The sequence below is a fragment of the Coffea eugenioides genome, chromosome 8, assembly GCF_003713205.1.
Source record: "Coffea eugenioides isolate CCC68of chromosome 8, Ceug_1.0, whole genome shotgun sequence".
Taxonomy (NCBI): Eukaryota; Viridiplantae; Streptophyta; class Magnoliopsida; order Gentianales; family Rubiaceae; genus Coffea; species Coffea eugenioides.
Window position 1 is genome coordinate 37,448,012 of NC_040042.1, and position 17,490 is coordinate 37,465,501.

Below are 17,490 nucleotides of genomic sequence, written 5' to 3' on the forward strand. Positions count from 1 at the left end.
ATTCAACATTTTAGACAAAAGATCCAAACAGTGAACTTGATGTCAATGCGGTAATCAGTACATTTCTCCATAAGATAAGTACCAGAAATTTGAAAACCCAATTAATCTTTTTTGATTTCCACATGAGTTTGTGAAATTTGATTAGATCAGGTACAGATCTAGCTAGGTCCATGGTAACTGCCAGTATAAGATAGATGTTAGTGTCTAAACACTGGGTTAATCTGCCATCTTTGATGAAGAACTCATACCACCACCTCCAAGTTGTTCGACCAAGCACTCAATCAGAGCATCATCTTCCATTCCGAGCTACAAATTCAGAAAAGTAGGTAAACAAGAATTCCAGATCAAGGGGGTCATCATGCATTTTGAATCGTTCAGAACTGACACAAGATAGAGCAGACAGGTACAGTGCAGCAATGCAAGTATAGATTCCCCTAAGAAGAATGTCCATTGTCTGATATATGCAACTGCTTCTGAGTAACATCATATGTTTCATTAGGCATCATGTTTTCTTGCATAGAAATCAGATTAAGGACAGACCAAATATAATTTTTACATACCATCGAAGCATAGCAGCTGTAGTAAATCCCTATAACGTGTTAACGTTTAGAAATTACACCTTGAAAATGCAGAATAATTAATGGTCCTGGCCTACAGATAAGAATTTCTACGAAGTTAAAATTTTAGAGAAGAATAGCTAAACCAACTCACAGATATATCACAGAAAAGAAAGGGTAAAAGTTAAGCTAAAAGCTTGCCTTGGGTGTTCTACAATTTGTTTAGCATTGATCAATTCAAGTCAGTCCCCAAAAGAACATTACCCCTTTTATCCTGCAATGGGCCTAATGTTGTTGCTCTTTTTCCCTCATTTATTCACAGATGTAGTTATTAACCTCAACATATGAAATGTTGTGCAAGGATTTACGAGAAATGCAGTCCCGTGACTAGCCCTTTATCATGCATCCTTTAATAACTATGGAAAAACAGAACAAACGGCAAATAATTCACATTAAATCCACTCACTTTATTTAGGAAAATATCACCCAAAAAAAAAAAATCATGAAGACAAGAAAGAAATTACCTCATTAGGAGTTTTGTTATGATTGAAGTAATCTCCTTCATAAAAGAAGCGGGTTGCTTGGTAGTTCAGAAAAAACTTCTGGCAGTAAGCAATCAGAAGTTTCTTCATTTGGCTCTCACGTCTAATCCTGAAAAAGGTCTCCTTTCCATCCTTTATATCAATTAAACAGACCCCCAAAGAGAAGAAGAAAAATTAGACAAAAAAACAGGGGGGTTGTCCAAGAAAATAGGGACATTACAAGGTCGGTCCTTTTTCTCCCATCATTGCCCCTTTTGGGATCAAGTTCTGAACATTTAGCAAAACTGCAGACATGCACACAATATATATATTTTTTTAACACTCCATTTAGCTTTCAGATCTCATTTTGGTAAGAGTAGACTTGGAATAGAAAGAATGACAATCATCTTCAATTCAAAGAACATGGTTTTGTAACCAAATCACTCATACTAAAGATGTAATCTTTGAAAAGATCACACAAATTTCCATTTCATTACCAAGACATGAACTTTTGATGGAAATTTTTCATTTTTTCCCCTTCTTTTATTTGAACCTCATGCATCTTTCCTTTTCAAAGATGTTTATATCCTTCATCAACACACACACACACACAAAAGACCAGAGGAGCCTCCATTACTCCAATGTTCCATCAGGCATTAAAATTCCATAATTGGAAAAAGTTAGGTACTTTACCATGTATGAAAAGAGCCTGCATCCAAAATTTAAAAAAAAAAAATTTCAGAAATTTATTTTCTTTTATTCTTTTCCTCACTTCATCTTGCATTCATCTCTATTATTGCAAATTTTATATCCACGGATGCAAAAGATGTAGAAAAATAAATCAAACCACTTTTGACATTGATACCTGGCTTGTCACCTTGATGGCAACAGTGCTCTCAGTAACTTTGGACTTCTCCATTTCTATACTGGCAGTGCTCTCTCCTCCGTTTGCAGACATCTTACTAATCACCAAGCAAAGACAAAGCAAAAAGTAGAGATCAGGGGCATGAACTTATTACACTAACTGTTAATATTATGTGGCAGAATTGGAAAGCGAGGTGCAAGAGAGTTTTCTAATGTACATGAGCTCTCAATGTACTAAAAGCACAACGGTTGATTCTTCAGAAACAAAAACTGAAGGAGACTGATAGCTACGAAGACCAAGAGTCCAAGACTAAAAGCTACTGCCATAAAAAAGCTGCAGCAGTTCGGCTATTCGCTAGCTTCGCTACACGTGGCATCTGTTTGCAGACTTCCACAGGTGAATCTTGCAACAGTTTTGTCTATGTTTTTGTTGGGTGAAATTGAATTGTATAGAGTGGCACTGATGCACATGTAAAGCGTCTACGATTAAAAAGCTTTAAGTTTCTTCATCAATAAGTAATTCATGATAGTTTTCTGCAAATGTAAGAAATAGATAATCTCAATTGTTTCACAATTTTTCAAGCTTAGATCGCGTTAGCCTTGATGCCTCACAACATGTTATACGACAATCATAGGTTCGAAATGAGTTAAGTTTTCGCAATTGGCAGTCACATCTAGGCACAATACAATATGATATTAATAAAACAAACATATAGATAATAAGATAACAAATATAGATCATAGGCAACAATTGGTCACACCTACATGACACAATATTATTATTTATTGTTTATAATGTGTATAGTTAAATATCCAATATAGTTAAAAAAAAAAAATATCAAATATAGTCCAATGACAACTGGTGAAATATTAAGACAAATTTTTGAAAGCTGTGTTCCATAATAAATTTCATCCGTTTAATTTAAACTAACCCCATTTTTAGCTTTAATTGTCTTTTATACATGGGCTTGCATGGCAAACAGATCGCAATAATTATTTTCGAAGTAGTTCAAAACAGTTATAAAGAGTTGTATAAGTAAAATTGTTCAAAATAGTAAGACAATGTATAATGAATTGCACTCTTGAAATATAGCCTATTGTCGTACTATCCAAATAAAAAAAAATGTAAGATTTTTCAAAGTTATATTCTACCTCGCTATGGGGATTAAATGCATTAATAAGTATTGAATTAATTTTTCGTGCACTAAAAGTGTTATATATAAGTGGATTTAGATAATGTGTTAAACTTGACATTCAAATTGATCAGGTTATAAATACACTATCAATATGTAAGATTGATTAACACTTAAATGTCGTTTTAGCTTTAATTGTCTTTATACATGGCCTTGCGTGACAAACAAGTGGCAATAATTATTATCGAAATAGTTCAAAACAGTTGTAAACAGTTGTACAAGTAAAATTCTTTAAATAGTAAGACAATGTATAAATAATTGCATTTTTGAAATGTAATGTATTATAGTACTATCCAACTAAAAAATGTAAGACTTTTCAAACTTACATTCTAGCTCGTTATGGGGATTAAATACATTAATAATTATTAAATTAATTTTTTATGCACTGAAAGTGTTATATATAAATGAATTTAGATAATATGTTAAACTTGACATTCAAATTCAAATCAAGTGATTAGTTGTCATGCATTCGTGCCGGATTATAAGTATACTGTCAATATGTAAGATTGATTAAAAACTTAAATGTTGGCTCTTGATTTTATGTCTCACAGTATCGTACAATTTCAGCCTGGCAATGTACGCTCTCTTTCCTTAAAGCAAAAAGATATCATCCGTATAATCTAAAAGATTTTCAGTGTTAATGAAATACAGTATGATGTAACAGCGATCGAGACAGTAATTATAATAACCATTTTCGTCTTTTTTTTTTTTTCTGACATTTTCTTACGAAAGTAAGAATTTTTGGCAAATAAACCTAACTCCCCACAGTAACTCCAAAAGCCGGTAACTTTGGGAGTCCTGTGAGGGACTTATAAACCTAAACCCCAACCCCCCCATTACCGATGTGGGATAGAAAACCCCACAGGGGTGCCCCGCTGCTAAGAGATAAAGACCCCCCAGCCCCCTGAGAATGAGTTTTCTTTCTGACATTTTCTTACGAAAGTAAGAATTTTTGGCAAATAAACCTAACTCCCCACAGTAACTCCAAAAGCCGGTAACTTTGGGAGTCCTGTGAGGGACTTATAAACCTAAACCCCAACCCCCCCATTACCGATGTGGGATAGAAAACCCCACAGGGGTGCCCCGCTGCTAAGAGATAAAGACCCCCCAAGCCCCCTGAGAATGAGTTTTCTTTCTGACATTTTCTTACGAAAGTAAGAATTTTTGGCAAATAAACCTAACTCCCCACAGTAACTCCAAAAGCCGGTAACTTTGGAGTCCTGTGAGGGACTTATAAACCTAAACCCCAACCCCCCCATTACCGATGTGGGATAGAAAACCCCACAGGGGTGCCCCGCTGCTAAGAGATAAAGACCCCCCAAGCCCCCTGAGAATGAGTTTTCTTTCTGACATTTTCTTACGAAAGTAAGAATTTAACCATTTTCGTCTTTGACACGCGATAGATTTAGTCATCCTCGGGAAAGGGCTCTCTGACCCTTTCATCTGTTTGTGAAGGTTTTTGGTCTGGCAAAGCTTTTGACCTGTCTTTGTACCAAAGTGGAAATCTTTCTGAAAATGATAACTGGAAACTGGAAAGCGATTGGAATCAATACCCAAAGTTTTATTCCTTTTCTTTTTTGTTTTCAACTTTTTCTTTGCAGAGTTTGGTTTCTTAAGTGTCTTGAATAATTTTCATGAGAAGTCGTTCAAGAACCCTCTGTTCGGGCTGTGTTACTTGTGCTGTATAGACTGAAGTGCATTTTAATTTTGCTAAGAAGAAAGTATATTTTGAAAAGTAAAAGATTTGTCTTTTTCACAGCGTAATAGAAAATATACTATGCGAGTAAAAGGCGTTGAAATTGGAACTTGGCAGGTATGCCATGCAATTTTTCAAAAATATTTTTTTGTTTGGATTGCAATTTTTTGTAGAAAATGTACCGTAGCGATTTGATATATGTGATAACTGAAAAATGTGTTGACGAAAAATGTAGAAATTTTTTGAAGAAAACTAACTTTCCAAACAGGTCATAAGCAATAAGGATAACATTTTAATACTTTGTTAGTGTATAATTTTTTTTTACACAAGCAGATTTAGATTATATCACATAACATGAATTCAATTTTGAAATTCAAATCATGTACATGTGGCATACATCCAAAACTATGAATACAAAAAAATACTATATTGTCTAAGTGTTTTTTTTTTCTATAGCAGATTAGAAATTCTTTTTTTTTTTTTTTTTTGACTTTTGCCTGGCTCCTTTGCCCCTATTTTTGTGAGGCTAAGTTTGCCTTAGTCCAAGTGTTTTTTTCTTTTTCTTTTTTTTGTGCAAAAATTTCCACAAAAAGGACAAAATCAAACCATGAAAAATCAAAAGGCACATACATCTTGTGTTGGGAATGAAGATTGAAGCTAATTACATCGACGAATGATAACAACACCGTGGATAGACATATTTGGTTGTAGGCACCCCTAGATCTAAATACTTGGATCGATTTACATATAATTGTATGTATTGATATATAGTTAGAAACCAACATAACTAAATCAAGATTAAGTATTACAAACAGCTAATCTTATAAAATTCAATTTGCTGTTGAAAAAGTAACTGATATTACTATTACCAAAATGTGCCTTCCATTTCTTATTTAGGGATGAAAAATTTAACACACTGGACTTAGTTAATAAATTTACATTAGAAAGTGAAAAACACTTGGTTGTGTTTGGATTGCATTTTCTGTCATTTTTCATGAAAAAATTACTGTAGCAATTTGATATATGTGAGGGAAAAAGGTGATAGAGAAATGTGATCACAGAAAACGACAATATTTTCCGACGGAAACAAGCAATCCAAACAAGGCTTTAAAAATCTAGTCAGCTCGCAACTCTTATAAGAAATTTTTTTTAATTAAAGGAATTATTTCATCAAACAGATAAACATTTTAACCCCTGTTCATTAAGTGAATCTCTCACTACATACCTCATACGGGTTAATTGGAAATATATCATAAACTTTCTTCAAGTTGTAAAGTACCTCTTGAGCTATCAATTCCACCACGAAACACACTCAAATTATCAATTTTTGGTGATATACTCCAATTTACTCACCGCCGGGTAATTTAATCAATAAAAAGTTTACCCCTAGACTTATTTAAGAGGCCCAAATATCCTTCTTTCTTTCTTTATAACTGGCTTATATATGCAGATCGAGGATTTCCTTCTTATATGTACGAAAGAAAGAGAGAAGGAAAGAGTAAGAGAGATCCATATATGGTATGTTACTCGTAGAGAAAGAAGACATTTTGACTGTTGAACTAAATTCAAGGACAATTAGAACTTTGGGAATATGCCAATTTCCATCGCTAAACTTTGAGTTATGGACACATTTTGTTCTCAGACTTTCTGATATAATACATTTAGTATCTAAACTATAAATTTTTGACTAATTTTATCCTCAAATGATAAATTAATTAATTTGAATAGAAATTGGACACCTAATGAGCATGAGTTCGTTAAGTAAAAAGTCTTACACAACTTAAAATCAACAAAATAGAATAATTATCTTCACTCTCTCGACTCCAATACCTTTCTTCCCACCTTTAATTTCCGTTCAAATTGATTCATTTCCCATTTGAGGATGAAATTGATAAAAAATTGATAATTCAAATACTAAATGTGTTATACCAGAAAGTTTGAAGATGGAATATGTCCATGGATCAAAATTTAGAGATGAAAACTGGTATTTTCCCTTATAACTTTTTACTCAGTAAATTCTTTTGACCGGGAGTTGATTGGAGCATTTTGTAAAAAGTTGATAATTCAAGAATGTGTAAGACTGAAATTAATAATCAGGGGGCACCATGCAGCCTGAAGAAAGTTTAATAATGTGCAAGACTCAAAGCGCTTTTGAAATCTATTGAAAAGCAAAACATCCTGAAAAAACATAGTCAAAATAAAAGCTAAAGCAATTAGTAAAAGCACTCTTGAAATCTATTAAAAAAGCAGAGTATCCTGACAAATATAGCCAAGAAAATTCATGTGATAATGCCACAAACAAATAGAAATCCATGATGAAAAGAACTAAGCTTTCGCCTAACTTTCATGAAGAAACTTGGCATGCTGCTCCAAATTTTCAGCAAAAATTCAAGCTTTTTGATATCGGAAGACAAGCAAAGGTAATCAAAACCAAGGTAAACTCATAACGAGACAAGAAAAAAGCTAGAGAATAAGTCTAAAAGAACTTTTGACTTGAAGATGAAATATTCAGAAATGGTCTTAATTTAAATAAATCTGTTGGATGAACCCTGAACCAGTCTCCTGTTTACAACTCAAAATGCAAATTTTCCAGAACAATGTCCTGGTTTCTTTCATGATCTAAGCAGGCCACATCTTTTGGATATCCTTAACATCACCTCCTCCGTCCACATGCACCATAGCTTCAATAATATCTCCATCTCGCATGCCAAGCTACACATAGTTAGCAAAAATCAAAGCCAGTTTGTAACTGCAACAAGATTTTTAAAATCGAAAACGCAAACAATTTCCAGCTAAAGAACTTCATGATGAAAATGCATATCCTATCTGTTATTCCATATTACCATAGTTACTAAATCTATGTTCAGAGCCATTACCTCCTCTGGGGTGCTTCTCACAAGAACTCTGCGTCCAAGGTGCAAGAAGTTCACAGTACTGTAATCGAATTTTTTGTAGTCACAGTACTTCATCAAAAGGGTCTTCAATGGTTTGTTTCGTTTGACTTTGAAAAGCATCATCTTACCATCCTATATTGCAATAGAAAAGCAGTCTCAGAGGTCATGGAGAAAAGACAGAATGCATAAGAACAACGATTTTCTCATCCATTCTCTCCTAAATATTCTTGCAAAACTAATACTAGTAACCTTTATACCACTGCAGATGTAAACTTTCAAGGAAAATTCAATAATAACTAAAAAGAATGTTTGATTACTCAAAAAAATGACGATTGCATAAAGGAAGAATTTTGGACCCCAAAAAAAAAAAAAAAATTGCAGTCTCAAGAATTGAAATAGTATGGAGAAAAAACAAGGATAAACAAATTCGAACTAGTAATGTTAAAACGTTTAAGATTTCATGTGAACTTTTTTTTTAAGTCGGAGGTCTTGAATTCAGGATCTTCTACTTATAATTTTTTCCCACCTTACCACCCAACCAATTCCCCACCCCACCCTCTCCCCCAAATTTCATGTGGTCGGTGTCAATGGAATGGAGATATTGTGAAATTGTCAAGGTTTATATCATAATTGCGAAGCATTTCTGATCTATTGCAAGTTTCCAACAATAGTAATTAGTTATTTTGTCGAGTGCTGATCAGAAAGTATGTCATACAACTACATGTATAAGGATCATGACTGGATGTTCGTAATCAAGAACTTGAATCTGTTTATTGCACTACTTGGTTGGATCTTCGATTATTTTGCATGAAAGCTACTATATTCGTACAAATTTTCTGAACTCAGAGACAAAGTTTCAATTTAATTTTCAATTACTTTCTATTCATAATATAAACTTGCACACACTATGTTGTGCAATGCTAGTAGTTAGTCAACAAGTCTTAATCACTAAACATTTTGATAATGCCAACAGTTATCATATTAGCAAATTGAATAATATTGTTTTCAAGATTAAGTCTTTCTTAATTACTTTAATTTTGAAAGGAACCCTCTAGTTCCTTGGTGTTCTATGTGCTCAAGATCATTGTGTTCTGCTTGAGAATCCTCTGATTTTCCCCTTAGTTTCAATTTATCACAAGATAATGGGCTTCACTTCACACTCTGGTCTAATCACTTATCAAAGATGATAAGAATATGATGTTCGGTATGTTGTATGTAAAAGATAGCAAAAAATAGACCATTGGTAGTGCTATCTTGTAAGATCACATACAGCAGCTAATGTGAAATATTTGATAAATGAGACAAGTAACAAGCATATACTTCCTACTAATCATGAACATTTTTGAGTTACCAGTAATGATCATATGAGGAAGGAAGAGAAACCTCCCTCCCCCAACCCCACCAACAAAAAAAAAAAAAGAAGAAGAAGAAGAAATAGAAGCAACTTGCACCAATCGCAGAAAATATTCTTTTTGCAGTATATTAGTGGGCACAATGCTAAAAGTTTGCAATTGAGAGGGAATGAAGCTAAAAATAAAATAGCATAGGTGACCTATTAAAAAGTTTTCAGGTATTATCCTCAGCGGTGGATAATTAGGGGAACCTTCCATGGATTAAGTTAAAACGAAATTACATCATTGACATGGACACATTTGTCCAATGGAAAACCGAATATCCATGTAAACTGTACAGTACCAAATAGCTCAATTCTTTCTTAAATCTTAGGATTCTTTGTCAAGATTTTACAACTACTCCAGAAAATATTTGTATAAACCAAAGTTAATCACCTGAAAACAATATTTTCTTTTTCCAATAACGACATTAACCCTTTCAAAATGCAAAATTTTCAAGCAAATAAAAGCAACCACCAGCCATTATTGTCACAAATTTTGACACAGCGATGCATTATAGATCAGTACTAGGCCAAAAAAAAAACCTAAAGAAAGAAATATTGCATTAACCCCAAAAAAAAATCCCTCCCACAACCCATCCCTGCAATCTTGCCCCAGAGTTAGAAAAAGTAATTGAACCATAGCTAACAAATTGATGGAAACCAACCTGGCCAAGCATCCTAAGGAGGACCCTCTCATCGCATGGCTCATAACTCATTTCCAGTGGCCTCTTCCTGCCGCTGCAACGTCTTGCCATTTTCAGCTAGCAGAATTCCAGTTGCTCCTGAACAAACAAAAATAGCAGAGCAATAAAAAGAGTATCTAATACTGATAGGAGAGAGTATTTAAATATTACCTGCGAGTATAAAGTACCAACTGCAAAAGTTTTAAGCATGGCAAGATAGGTCTGGTTGTCTAAGTTAGATATGTAAAGCCTGTAGTCCGAACTGAGGCCAAGTAATTATAGTTCCTCTGTTCATGATCAATAGTGACACTGACACGGTTGTATAGCAGTAGTCTCTAGTACCATAAGAAAAGAGGAATTGGAAAAGCAATTAATTTATTATGTTTTCAACTTACCTTATTTGGATAGTGATTTTTTTTTTACAAAAATTATTCTAATTGTACCATAAATATGTTTGTTTTATTTTTTAAAATTTATCTCATGTAAATCATATCACGTGATGAAAGGAAGGCGAATAGATTTAAATACATTTTTCAATTAATTTTTTTATTTTACCCATATTACATCATAATAAGTGTGCAAGTAATATTTCAAAGAAAAATTTCAAACAATTTTTAATCAAGGATACAACTTGGATAAATTAGCATGATGAAAGAATGTCAAAATTATAAATAAACTAAAGTGTCCAATGACATGATTCAATTTTTACTATATATAATACTGGAAAACACATAAAGTAAATTTAATTTAGTAGAAATTATATTTTTTCCATTTAAACAAACACGTCTAAAATGCATATCATATGTTGGCAAGGTGGTAGAAATCACAAAAAAAAAAGAGATAAAACTAATAAAAAATAAAAAAGTTTATAAAACTAGCTAGGGTTTTCATTGAAACTTGGTTCAGCTAGGGTTGTGATGGAATCACATAATGCAGTCTTATATATTTTATCCTTGATGAATATAAAAGATTTATTTTTTCCCCGCCTTATTCTAGTATTAACTCAGACAGTGATCTTGTTGATTTTTGATTAAATTGATCGAATCAGTTAGACCGTTCAAAATTTAACAACACTTCTTGCTACCTTTTTTCTTTTTATCATCTATTCCTCTATATCACTTATCTTTTCTCTGAGGCCATCGCCCTTGCTCAATTTGGTCTAGATGGGAAAGGAGTAAATGGGAGAAGGATAAGAAAGGAAGGGGTCGCAAGTTCGTGGTAGAGGTAGATAAGGGGGTCGCAAGTTCATGGAAAAAGGAAGGGATGAGGGGTGGAAAGATGGAACAAGAGGAGATTGGCAGGTGGTGGGGAGGGGAGAGAGTAGGAGAAGAGGGAATGAAGATAGAGCGGAGTGGGAAGAAGAGAAGAGAGGAGATTGTAGGGTTTGGCGGCGGAATGAAGAAGTTTTACCACCATAATGCAAAAGCACCCTAAAAAATATTTTTAAAACACTTTTAAATATCAAAAAATGCCATAAAATAACTACAGTAATCTAGAGCAAATTTAGACAAAACAATCCAAAAAAAAAACTTCATCCATACATTTATGTGTGTGAATCATTAATTTTTATTCAACCATATGCAATCAAAATTACTCATTCAAATCTACCAATAAAGAGATAGAAAACTAGAGGAGTTATAGACTAACTTGGTGTTGGAGGCGACGTTGCCGGTGGTGGAACCACTGGTGCAAAGAGGGGGTTGTGAGGTAGGATGAGCGGCGATTCTAAGTTTCTCGATACAGAGTTCATGATAAGAAAACATATTTATATTTAAATTGAAGTTTTTTTTTATTTTTTTATATTTAAATTCACCGCATGTTCTCAAAATGTGGTCCTTTCGGGCGATTATTATTATTATTATTTAGAACATTATCTTTAAGCAGGAATGTGACCACGTCAAACTTAAAATTTTTATTTTTTACATGAAAAAAGGAGGTTATATGGGTTGAAATATGATCCATTTAATGATCTCATTTTTGGAATGCTATCCTTATTGTTGCTAGATAGTCCAAAGATTCTTCCCTTTTGGCCAATGCTCTTTCTTGTTTTTTTTTTTTTTTTTGTTATGATTGAAGAAATTCGCCATCCTGAATTTAAACCTATAAATTTTACAAGTTAATAGGAATAAGTACCTTCCAAATTTTTGAGGTCGAAAACGGGAATAAATAACATGGAATCACAGTGCAGGTTGAAAAAATATTAATCGTGTAGCCATGAAATTAATTGCTACAAATTATAGTATTTACTCACTAGTTTTGGTACCTTAGTGTGGACTAACTATTTTCGAATTTCTTCATACTCCTAGTTGGGAAAAGCTTGTTAGTCCAAGACCAACTATTTAGCAATTCTAGTAGTTGGTCTTGGACTAATGAAAAATGCTCCACATAAAATAATGGAACTAATTAATTTTACATTACATACAATCAAAATAAGATTGTGGGACTTTATTTGTCCAATTAAAGTATTTTTATTAGTCCAAAATCAACTATCAACTCATCAATTGATTGATTATAATTAGTTTAGACCGGATAAAGTTTCTCCTTGTATTTTCACGAGACCCGTTAAAACTGTCATTTCAATGCCAGCTTAAGAGGATCTCAGAATCTAATTTCCTGCAAGGATTCCCAAAAGGTGCTAAAATCATTTGGACAAGTAAATGTACCAAAACCATCCAACCTGATTTCATCTATTATCCCGCTGTGAAAGAATCTATTGATGGGAGATATTATTTGATATTTATCCTTAAATGCACGTAGCTGAAAAAGGAAAGTAATAATGTCAACAAATGTTTTTATAACTAGGGATAATTTCAGAAACCTCCCTTGAGGTTTCTAACAATTTCATTGAGCTCCCCTGAAATTTGAAAAATTATACATGCTTCCCTTGCCATTTAAAATGACAATACTACCCTTAAATATTTTAATGAAATTCCCTTGTTTGGTATGCTTATACTTAAAATGACTTTAAACTTATTTTTTCATCCTTTTTCCTTCTTATTCCTTTTTATTTTAATTTTTTGGCAATAAAATTGTAGTACGAGGGTTGTTGGTCGAGGGTTTAAATTAAAGCCATTTCCCAATATTAGACTTGCAAATATTATCGTTATCGACCAAAAAAAAAAGGTTGGATGCTCGATTTTCTTTCTTTGTATTCAAATACTGAAAGAAAGTAAGCCATGGATTATTAGTCAAATAAAATCAAATTTAATTTGTTCCAGAATTGGATTGAGTCTTTTTTGGAAACTTTAGTTAGGAGTAGGGGCTAAGATAATTCTTAATATATTTTTCAAAAATGATTGTAAGAGCATAAGTGCACAACTATGGATTAACTCATCTACAGAGTACTACTTATAGTCTTTTTCATGTTAAAGTCAGAAATCCTCTATCAACTAGTGATTCATTGAGTAAGAATTGACAATAAAATTATTAAAGTAAAAAAATGAAAAAGTTAAGGTATATATAAGATGCATGTAAACACAAATTCCAATTATCGATTTTTTCTTCTTCCTCTCGGGTAGAAAGGAGCATCATAATATGAAGAAAGATGATACACCAAAATTTGGTAAATTGAGTAACAAAACACAACAAAGATTTCCATTTAGTCCAAAACTCCAAATACAAAGACAAGTTAAAGGAAAATCTTTTTTTAGCCCCAATAAAAATTAATGGAGAATCTTTAGTCATAAAGTTGATGGTTTGCTGGTGGCAAGGAAATATGTCTGTGGATGATTTGGCAAATGTGGGCTTGAAGTCTGCTTTGGATTTTTTTTTTCTACGAATCAAGCTTCCCCAATTGTTCCAAAGAGAAAAACCAGCCGAGGTGTAATTGGCCCATGGTTAATATCTAGCCATGAGCCCATGGTCTCCATTCTATTGGAAACAAAAAAGTACGTAACTCAGTTTATTTTCCTATTGAAGACATTAGTTAGGATACTAGTTAGGTAATAGTGGAATTCTTGGTTCGACCTTCAAACATTCTTATTCTCTTTCCATTTTCTTTTTGTAAAGTTTGACGTTTTTATGTTAAATAAAAAAAAAAATTCACCATGTAATCTTATAAGACATTCTAATATTTGATACAAAACAAGTTTCATGCATAACAAAATGAGTAAAAGACATTTTGTTAGTTCACATTCAACTAACCAAAATGGTAAGACATTTGGGTTTTCAGTTGTGCACTGAATTAGGGACGAAACCAGAAATCTTTTTTTGAGGAGGCGAAATACATATGCATATAAACTTTCGAATCAACAAAAGGTTTTTTGAAAATTTTTTGGGGAAGGGGTGAGGCAAATAGGTTTAATACATAAGAGTTTTTCAAAATTTTTAAAATTTTAAGAGGAGAAAAATATGAATATTTGGAAGTTTGGGAGGACAAGGCTTCCTTCCTGTTCCCAAGTTTTGTGCTTGAGGTCATGAGTTTCGAGCTAATTAATATGAGGCTTATATATAGCTTACAAATAATTTCGAACTTTGGGTCTAATTCAGACTCAACCTAAGCTCATCTATCACTCCTTAATTTCCTTATCATAATCCCTATAACCATCAAGTAGTAAAACTTATTCAAAGTCTACAACATTAAACCTACACATAAACAAATAAAAGTTCATCAAAAAGCACATATATAAAAAAATTTCCAACAATAATTTATCTAATTCTCTCAAGGTACATGAAAAGTAGTCTCTTTTTTTATGAAAGTTTGAGAATTGATAATAATTACTAATTATGCATTTCATATAAAAATAATACATTCAGTATATAAACAATAGGGTGTGATTGTATATCAAAATATAAATATATTTTATACGTATGTGTGTAGTCATGACCCGGACTTTAATTGGATTGAGTCTATAGAGGCCCAAACTCAACTCACATTTTAATCGGACCTTAATTCTAAGACCAAACTTTGCCTGATCTATTATCTTGGAAGGCTCAACCCCATTAACGGCCCTACATTAACTATCAATATTGAAAGATGAACATCATGAGATCCTATAAATTGACATCCAAAAAGATGTTGACAATGCACAAAAATTAAATATTGGAGCTTCCATATAACTATATTAATTTCTAAGCTCGTAAAGAGTCATTTTATAAGCTGGTACTCCAAAATTTTGTTCTCAGAATATGCCAAAAAGACCTTTCTCATTGGCATATCCTGTCTGGCTTAAGAATAAACAAATACTACCTTGCTATATTTCAAGAGAAAAAAAGTGCTTACATGCTTTCAAATTTTTGGGGATCAAATGTAGTTTTAAAAGGTATAAAACAAGTGAAAAGTACTTACAATATGTAAAATCTTAGAATAACAACAATCTTCTCATCCATTCCATCCTAAGTAAATGTAAAAAAAACACTAACTAAGATCTTGAAGATTGCATGCCTGAAAGTCCTTTATACCAAAAATATAACATTCACGACCGGGCAGAAATATTAGTAGTAACTTATAAGCATTGAGTTTCATGAAAACGAAAATGGTAATAAATGAAAATGAAATTTTAGACATCAAAATTATCTATTCTTTTGTTAGGACTTATCAACAAGGTGAAAGTCAAGCATTTTTTCCACATACCAAGCATATAATATTGGTGAATCTTACTCTATTTGGTATCAGGGCAATTGGATTGTATATCTCAGTCCACTTGAAACAATATTAGATTTTAAAATCTGAGCAGACTAATTGAAAGAGCCATCTACGCATACAAACGTAGAAAAAAAAAAGAAAAGAAAAAGAAAAACAAACCAAGAAGCAGAACGAATAAAACCTACCTTGTCACCTATCCTAAGGGGGTTCCTCTTCTTCAAACTTAATTGGAAAATTTAGGATTTTCTATGATTTTGTGAGTATGTTAATGAGTATTGTTTGGACAATTGAACATATCAAGATCTTGTCCAAGGACCTTTAAAGCTCTATTATTTGGTTGGATACTTACATAGGAAAGTATTGATGGTATTTGCCTATTTGGTATTGAATGCACTTAACTAAATAAGGAGAGTGGTTTGGTAAAGAATTTAATTTTTGGGTAATATTATTCTATTTGAAAATACTCACAATTGACAAGATTAATTTTGAGTAAAAGGCTAGGATATTGAGCATTTTCCTTTAACAGAAAATACATTTCACACAATCTTATAGGCCTTTCTAATGTTAATTTGTTACTTTTGTAAATAAATTAATAAAGAAGAAGTAGAAAGAATTCCTTCCTATGGGAAAAAAAAAACAACTACAACCATTATAATTAATTTAATTTGCTGAGGAATTGCTGCTTTGTGAGAGAGATGTTAATATAATTTTCTAAGTCTACACAAATGTTTATATTCAATCATTAAAAGTTTCCCAAGTTCAGTGTTTAGTACTTCGCTGGGAGAAACCGATTATGGGAAGTTTCAAGCTTAACACTGATGCAAGTGTAGCCTTCGGCAAAGCTTGTGGTGGTGGTGTAGTAAGGGATCACACTGGTAAGCTCATTTTTGCATTCTATAAAGAATTTGGGGAGTCTGATGTTTTAATGGCTGAAGGGTTATCGGTTTTAACTTTTAAGGGGTCTCCACTCTCCAGCAGTGCATGGATTTCAAGCTTTCGTCATTGGTGGTCGAAATGGATTCTGCTACTTTAGTTCAGTTGATCACGGGTTCTAATATTGGGAAATGGCCTTTATGCAATATACTCGGACTTATTCGTAGACTTTTGGCATGGGTGTCTGCCCCTATCTCTCATCATGGATTTGGGGCAGTGACGGTCGTCCTGAGCAGTTCACGGTCAAGATTTAGCCAAAAAAAATTATACGGTTCAAATATCATCTTGTACCTTGTTTTTAACAATATTTGTGGAACCTACACAATTTTGTTCTAAAATTATACGTTATTGAAAGTAAGTTGTACAATGTATAAATAGAGTTACACTGTGTACAAAATGCACATAACCTTCAAGAACGGTTGCAGGCCCCGGTCCTAGTCATCATGTATATAGGGAGGCGAATGCTACAGCGGATGAAATTGCGGGTTTGGGCTTAGGCTGCGATAGGGTTTTTACTGCTATGCATCAACTTCCGCCGGAGGTGCGGGCAATCTTACACTTGGAGTCTGTTTCTTATCCTTATGTGCGATCCAAAGTTGTAGGAGAGTAGTACTCATTTAATTTTTGCTTGCTCTCGGTTATCTTTCTAAATGTTTTTGTGGTCTTAATAAAATTAGGGACTAGCAGCCCAACCCCGGGTATGGGGATTAGCCAAAAAAAAAAAATTAAAAGTTTAATTGTGCAACCCACAATTGATTATTTTCATGGTCCTACTCATGGTAATAATTGTAGAAATTCTCAAGCAATGATATGAGATCAAGTAGCATCATAAAGATTTAAAATAACACAAATGACAAAGGTAAGCAAAGATGTCCTTTTAGATCCACAAGTTAGATTAACATTTAATTATTGAAGAGCATCCAAAGACAGATAAGCGAGGGAAAAAAGCCATTTTAAATGAGCAAGAAGAAGTTCTAGAAATAAATTATTTCAAAACTAACATATAATTAGATTATGCAACCACCCAAGTACGTTGATATTAATAAAGTGATAAGTGAATGATCTATAATAGTTTGTTTTGTTGCTAATTTTTCTATATTTTGCTAAAATTTTTCTTTGTTTATTCTTTCTTGGCCATCATGATAACCATGGTTTCTCTTTATTTTTCCAAT

General features: G+C 32.9%; 2 protein-coding genes across 3 annotated transcripts; both read right to left on the reverse strand.

The window, feature by feature from the left end:
• Nucleotides 1-216: 216 nt before the first annotated feature.
• Nucleotides 217-2,036, reverse strand: LOC113780683 (putative small ubiquitin-related modifier 8). Its single transcript, XM_027326463.1, has 3 exons — nucleotides 1,944-2,036; nucleotides 1,082-1,231; nucleotides 217-306 (listed from the first exon to the last, which is right to left on the reverse strand). The coding sequence occupies exons 1-3, from the start codon at nucleotides 2,034-2,036 to the stop codon at nucleotides 217-219; spliced, it is 333 nt and encodes a 110-aa protein (XP_027182264.1).
• Nucleotides 2,037-7,336: 5,300 nt separating this feature from the next.
• LOC113781715 (small ubiquitin-related modifier 2-like) lies at nucleotides 7,337-11,512 on the reverse strand. 2 transcript variants are annotated; one of them, XM_027327690.1, is made up of 4 exons: nucleotides 11,449-11,512; nucleotides 9,784-9,900; nucleotides 7,708-7,857; nucleotides 7,337-7,543 (listed from the first exon to the last, which is right to left on the reverse strand). In XM_027327690.1, exons 2-4 carry the CDS (start codon nucleotides 9,871-9,873, stop codon nucleotides 7,451-7,453), a joined length of 333 nt encoding a protein of 110 aa, XP_027183491.1. In that variant the 5' UTR covers nucleotides 9,874-9,900; nucleotides 11,449-11,512; the 3' UTR covers nucleotides 7,337-7,450. The 2 variants fall into 2 exon arrangements, with proteins under 2 accessions (XP_027183491.1, XP_027183490.1); XM_027327689.1 differs by lacking the exon at nucleotides 11,449-11,512 and adding an exon at nucleotides 9,973-10,054.
• Between the last annotated feature and the right edge of the window lie 5,978 nt (nucleotides 11,513-17,490).

What these genes read in the sequence shown, in the direction of transcription:
- LOC113780683 (XM_027326463.1), bottom strand. Translation starts at nt 2,036, where the DNA reads ATGTCTGCAAACGGAGGAGAGAGCACTGCCAGTATAGAAATGGAGAAG. An exon ending in CCATCAAGGTGACAAGCCAG is followed by an intron (nt 1,232 to 1,943) that starts GTATCAATGTCA and finishes ATTGATATAAAG; the next exon opens with GATGGAAAGGAGACCTTTTT. An exon ending in ATAACAAAACTCCTAATGAG is followed by an intron (nt 307 to 1,081) that starts GTAATTTCTTTC and finishes CTGAATTTGTAG; the next exon opens with CTCGGAATGGAAGATGATGC.
- LOC113781715 (XM_027327690.1), bottom strand. Translation starts at nt 9,873, where the DNA reads ATGGCAAGACGTTGCAGCGGCAGGAAGAGGCCACTGGAAATGAGTTAT. An exon ending in TCCTTAGGATGCTTGGCCAG is followed by an intron (nt 7,858 to 9,783) that starts GTTGGTTTCCAT and finishes ATTGCAATATAG; the next exon opens with GATGGTAAGATGATGCTTTT. An exon ending in TGAGAAGCACCCCAGAGGAG is followed by an intron (nt 7,544 to 7,707) that starts GTAATGGCTCTG and finishes AACTATGTGTAG; the next exon opens with CTTGGCATGCGAGATGGAGA.